This window comes from Diorhabda carinulata, chromosome 6, assembly GCF_026250575.1.
Source record: "Diorhabda carinulata isolate Delta chromosome 6, icDioCari1.1, whole genome shotgun sequence".
Lineage (NCBI taxonomy): Eukaryota > Metazoa > Arthropoda > Insecta > Coleoptera > Chrysomelidae > Diorhabda > Diorhabda carinulata.
Window position 1 is genome coordinate 28,821,243 of NC_079465.1, and position 5,553 is coordinate 28,826,795.

General features: G+C 37.1%; 1 protein-coding gene across 1 annotated transcript; it reads right to left on the reverse strand.

Annotated features, from left to right (window-relative positions):
- Positions 1 to 388: 388 nt before the first annotated feature.
- Positions 389 to 5,141, reverse strand: LOC130895812 (uncharacterized). Its single transcript, XM_057803362.1, has 3 exons — positions 4,625 to 5,141; positions 4,016 to 4,513; positions 389 to 3,931 (listed from the first exon to the last, which is right to left on the reverse strand). The coding sequence occupies exons 1-3, from the start codon at positions 5,139 to 5,141 to the stop codon at positions 570 to 572; spliced, it is 4,377 nt and encodes a 1,458-aa protein (XP_057659345.1). The 3' UTR covers positions 389 to 569.
- Between the last annotated feature and the right edge of the window lie 412 nt (positions 5,142 to 5,553).

The window sequence follows — 5,553 nt, forward strand, 5'->3', positions numbered from 1 at the left end:
TCAGACACTTAATACCATTAATATTGTCTATTGATGTGACGACCATAAATATAATTAACTAGCTGACCCGGCCACGCGTTGCTGTGGCTGAAGTTTTTGTTATATTACATTATAGTAAACAATCTAAGAGGAACGATAAAAGAACATCAGACACGGAGTCCACTATGCTTATTTACACAGATGGTATTTGAAAAAAAAAAATGGTGATCTCCTTATTTGACTTTCTACTACTATAACCCTTTAGTACAATGAAATTATTTACGAACAAAGACGAAAATGTTGATGGTGGTATACAAATTCACTGGATTGAGATTTGAAGGGGAAGTACGTTGAACACAATTAATTAAAATGTTCTTACACTTGATATTAAGCAGAAATCAATACAAAATAAAAATTTATCAGATTTATTATTTCCATTTAATTTTATAACAAATAAGTATATTACAGTATAATACAGTAAATAACATGTGACGCTTAAACATCATGAATGAGGTAGGCAAGGCAGACAGTCTTAAACTTTTAAACATTAATGTCTCTTTTTTTGAATTATAAATACTTTCAATTTCAATTTAATTTAACACCAATCGGTGCACAATGTTTTTGGTTAACCTGTCTTTAGCTAACACAAATAGATTCGACGGTTTCCCAACACGTGAACACGCAACATATAGTTGCCCATGAGAAAAACATGGATTTTCCAAATCTAAACCACAAATGGACATTGTTTGACCTTGAGATTTATTTATAGACATGGCGAAAGCTAAACGAATTGGAAACTGTAGCCTTTTGAAGGGTATGGTAGAATCTGATGGTATCATCGGAATACGTGGCAGCAAAACCACTTTTCCTTTAAACTTCCCAGCCAAAATGGTTGCTTCAAGAATGTTACCGGTGATCTTTTTGATGACCAAACGCGTACCGTTACATAATTGAGGCGGATTCAAATTACGGAGGAGAATAATAGGGGAACCAATCTTTAATCGAAGATTATGTGGTGGCATTCCAGGTATATCTAATGAATTTAAAAATTCAATCGGAAAATTTACACTTTCATTTTCATCAACAACAGTATCGATTGATTTAAAAGACATCAGATCGCCTGGTAACAACTGTTGTATCTGGAAGTTAATTTCGTCAACATCAACGTTTTTGGCTGCCAAAATCGCCCGTTGACTGAGCCATTCATGATTCAAATAATTATTCTGTATATCCGGGAAAATACTCTGAATCAATTCATTTTTATCCTGAACAACAGTGCAAAAATTGTCTGGTAGTTTAATGCATTGCGTATTTGGTTGCAGTTCTATTTTACCGTTCCCAATATCTAGTAGTTGTTCGGAAAATATTTGTGCTGATGGATCATTTTGCAATTGTACTCGCATATTTATGGTCAATCGAAGTGTTTCAACACTTCGCCATAAGAATGATTGTTTCAAACATGCATTAATCTCATCCGCGAAAGTTGAGCGAGGTATAACCGGTAAGGTCTGCCGGAAGTCACCAGACAAAAGTAAGATAACACCACCGAAAAGTCTATTATTGCTGTTTAAATCTTGCATAGTTCTGTTTAATGCTTCAAGTGAATATTTGTGTGCCATTGTGCACTCATCCCAAATTATTATAGAACTCTTTCGCAACACTGCAGCTATTCCACTATTCTTTTTGATGTTACACATTGCATCTGGTTTATTATGAACGTCCAATGGCAGCTTGAATGTTGAATGTGCTGTTCGCCCACCATCCAGTAAAGTAGCCGCAATGCCTGACGATGCTACTGCTAATGCGATTTTTTGTTGCGACCGTATTTTGGCAAGAATCAACGATATTAAAAATGTCTTACCGGTTCCACCGGGTGCATCCAAGAAAAAAAAACCGCCTTGTTCAGCAGCAACAGCCAGCATAATCCGATCATAAATAATTTTTTGTTCTGCTGTCAGTAATGGTTCACTGTTCATGATAATTGTTGCTAAACTTCCATGGTCATATTGCTTTTCTCGTTGTAAATCGGTATTGACTAAGTCGGTGGCTGGACGATTAGGTGATGGCATACCATAATGATTAAGTGGTAAATTTGAAATAAGAACACATAAATCCTCGATCAAGACCAATGCTTCATTGTACATCTCTGGTGTATAATCTATGTTTTGGCATTGATTTGTTTGTCTAATTCGGTGCAAGATGTCTTCTGTCATACAATTTTTATATTTTTCCCACAAAGTTTGTGCTTGCGAGGGATAACATGTCGTCAAAATAATTGCAAACAACTGACGAATGTTATTCGGTGTTGATGTCAACGCAGCATCAGCAAGCGTTAAGTCCCAATGGTTATCGTCTTCTAGCAATTGCAGTTCACGACATGCATCCTGGTATGTATTGAATACTCGACCATTAATTGTTCGTAAAAATTCAAAAGACGTTGGTCCGGGAACATTCACCAATAACAAACGTAAATAGAAGCACTCACGTTGCTTTGGATGTACCGTGTAAAGTCTCCCCAATGTCTTAGCTTTGAATATGCCTGTAATGGAAGGATGTGGTTTTCCTTGTTTCCGTGGCTCCCATTTTTTACTGGATTTGTTCCATGTGAAGTAACGTGGAACATCACCATACACCAATGTCTTCGCGAATTGGCCAAAAACATCAGGTTTTTGACACAATGTAAAAAATTCAGTTAGAGTCGTTTTCGGAGCTTCGAACGCTCTTTGGAGAACATTTTCTCCAGTAAAGTATACACGTTGACCGTTTTCAAGATGTATTGCCAGATGTTGGACAGCAGGATCTCTTTCGTGGATGGGAAAGCTGAGAATATGCCAAATAGCTTCATTGCTGCTAATGTATCTGCCCATTTGGTATCGTGCTATTTCGTCATTTTTATTTATGTTTTGTACTTCAAATATGGCCAAATCACTGCCTTTGTTTACATATTTACAAATATACTTAATTGATTTAACAGAACTGCAAAGCTCAACATTGATATGAGCTTTGTAAGTTTTTGAAAGTAGTGGTGAGTATGGTACCACCCACTGATTATCAAACTCAACTTGATTTGGAAAGTTCGGCAGTCGCATTGTAAATGTGTGGCCACCATTCTCAGTACTTCTGCGGCGATACATTGGATAACCATCAATATCCGTGATCGTGTCATTCGTATGCGGCTTTGGGAAGTTTTTTTTACATTTTCCATTTTCCATGCACGGTGACGTCATGTTGAAAGCACCGCATGGCCCATGGATCATGTGTTTGGTGACAATATCAAATAATTCTTGATCAATTAATGGGTCTGGAATTTCGGCTGAAATTATTTGATCGATTTCTTCAGGACGGATTCTATCTTTAAGCCAAACCAAAATGTGGGCATGAGGCAAACCTCGCTTTTGCCACTCTATCGTATACAGCCAACAACGTGTGATACCAAAAATTGAATATTTAACAATAAAATCAATTAAGGATTTCAATTTTTGTTTAAACACCCGTGCAGTTAAATCATGACGATGAATGGCTTGTTGTCCTGGCAATAGTAAAGTTTGTATCTCTTCCCAATTCGGATTACATGTGAATGTAATAAATAAATCCGGTCGGCCGTAATGACGTACGTAAGTCATCGCATCTTGTATGTATTCCTGCATGTTCCGTGGGCTGCCGATGTAGCTTGAAGGTAAAATGAAAGCATTACCGATGTCATTGGGATTTAAATTTCCATCGATGTTTCCAGCAACAGCATCTCGTAAGTGAATATATTCTTCCGATCGTAGTTTCGCCTGGTTGAATCGAAGGAATCGCAAGCGTTCGCTTTCGACCTTAGCATACATATCAACAATGTATTGATGGAACAGCTGACGATATCGAAGGATATAATTGTCTTGATGTTGTCTAACCATTATTCGGTGTGCGTAGTAGTTCATTGAGCTAACTTTTTTATTTCTGTAATCACCTAAAAAAATAAAAAATAAAATGCAATACGAAATTAAAATCTATACATACAGTAAGAAAATAAATAGATAATTGTCAAATTTACCGGTATTTGGATCATACTGTTTGATATTGAGGTGATATTCATCTTGTCCTTGCCAAAATATTAATGGATATTGTAGTGCATCATATGAACGGTGTAGATCCGAAATCGTACTGACAGTGTTGTCTCGCCGTGTAATTTTTATAGATCTTTCGTCAACTGGATCACCAACCATGATAACAGCAACCTCATCAACAGTTGGAGCGTTGAATCTACCAGCATGTTCACCTAATGGTACTTTGTCGGCTTTAATGACGATTTGATAATTGTCATTTTGCAGTCGTGGCGAAACTCTTTTGATCAATTGAATTAGTTGATTGTGATCTTCTAAAAAATTTTCCAATAATATCACAATTGCTCTTTCCTCTGCTTGTTCAATAAAATTATACAGGCACCGAGTCGTCACGCGCTCTTCACAATCGCCCATAAAATAAATTTGAAGAAATTTCGGATTGTTATCAGGCATTGGCATCAGTGATCCGATTTTATGGTACACCTGGCCTTGAATTTTGAATGAAGTTTCAAAATTACGTCCATCGGATGCACGATCGCAAATTTTAGTTGCCCCAAATGACGTCATTTGGAAGCAAGAATTAAATTTGCGTATCTTACGCAAAAATAATTTGGAATCATCTGAATTGCCAGTAAGAAGGGATAATAAAGGCTCCGGCGGAGCGGGTAGAGGTGACAGCACAACTTTTCCTGATGCGCAGCACATGCCGGCTGCTTCATTCCGAAATTTCAATGCCTGACAATATTGACATACTTTATCCATTCCACCGATAGCAATTTTTGAATGCGCTGAGTAGTTAATATCTGGTGCATATTCAAAGGCAAGCCGAACGAATGATGCACGTGTTAATGAGCGGCTGATCCGTTGCCTTTGTCGATCTAGTACTCGTACTGTAGCTATGTTTCGTTCTCGTGCCGCTCTTGTTCTCGTAATATTCTGTCGCAGACGTTCGTCACGCTGTTCTTGAGATTCTTGTGCACGACTTTCTGCAGTCCTGATTCTTTGAGCTGCATTTCTTGTTTCGATTTGTTCTGGTAATTGCTGAGCTCTTTCAACACGTTTGCGTCGTGCCTCTCTGGTGCACGCGTTATTCAGTTTAGATTTTTTCGGTGGCATTTGACATTATTAATTTTAACAGATAATTTTGACTGTCAAATAATAATGTCAAATGCCACCGAAAAAATCTAACCTCAACAACACGTTTGCGTCGTGCCTCTCTGGTGCACGCGTTGTTGAGGTTAGATTTTTTCGGTGGCATTTGACATTATTAATTTTAACAGATAATTTTGACTGTCAAATAATAACAGACGAATAATTAGCAATAAATTAAAATTGCGACTATAATTTGAGATTTAAACTATCCTATCTCTCAAGTTGGATCGAACTGCACATGGTGTGCAAATTTTATTATAATCGGTTAAGTGGTTTAGGAGTCCATTGAGGACAAACATTGTGACACGAGATTTATATATATTAAGATTATAGCTTTTGTATACAATAGAATTAGTATTTAAGAGAGCATAGGATA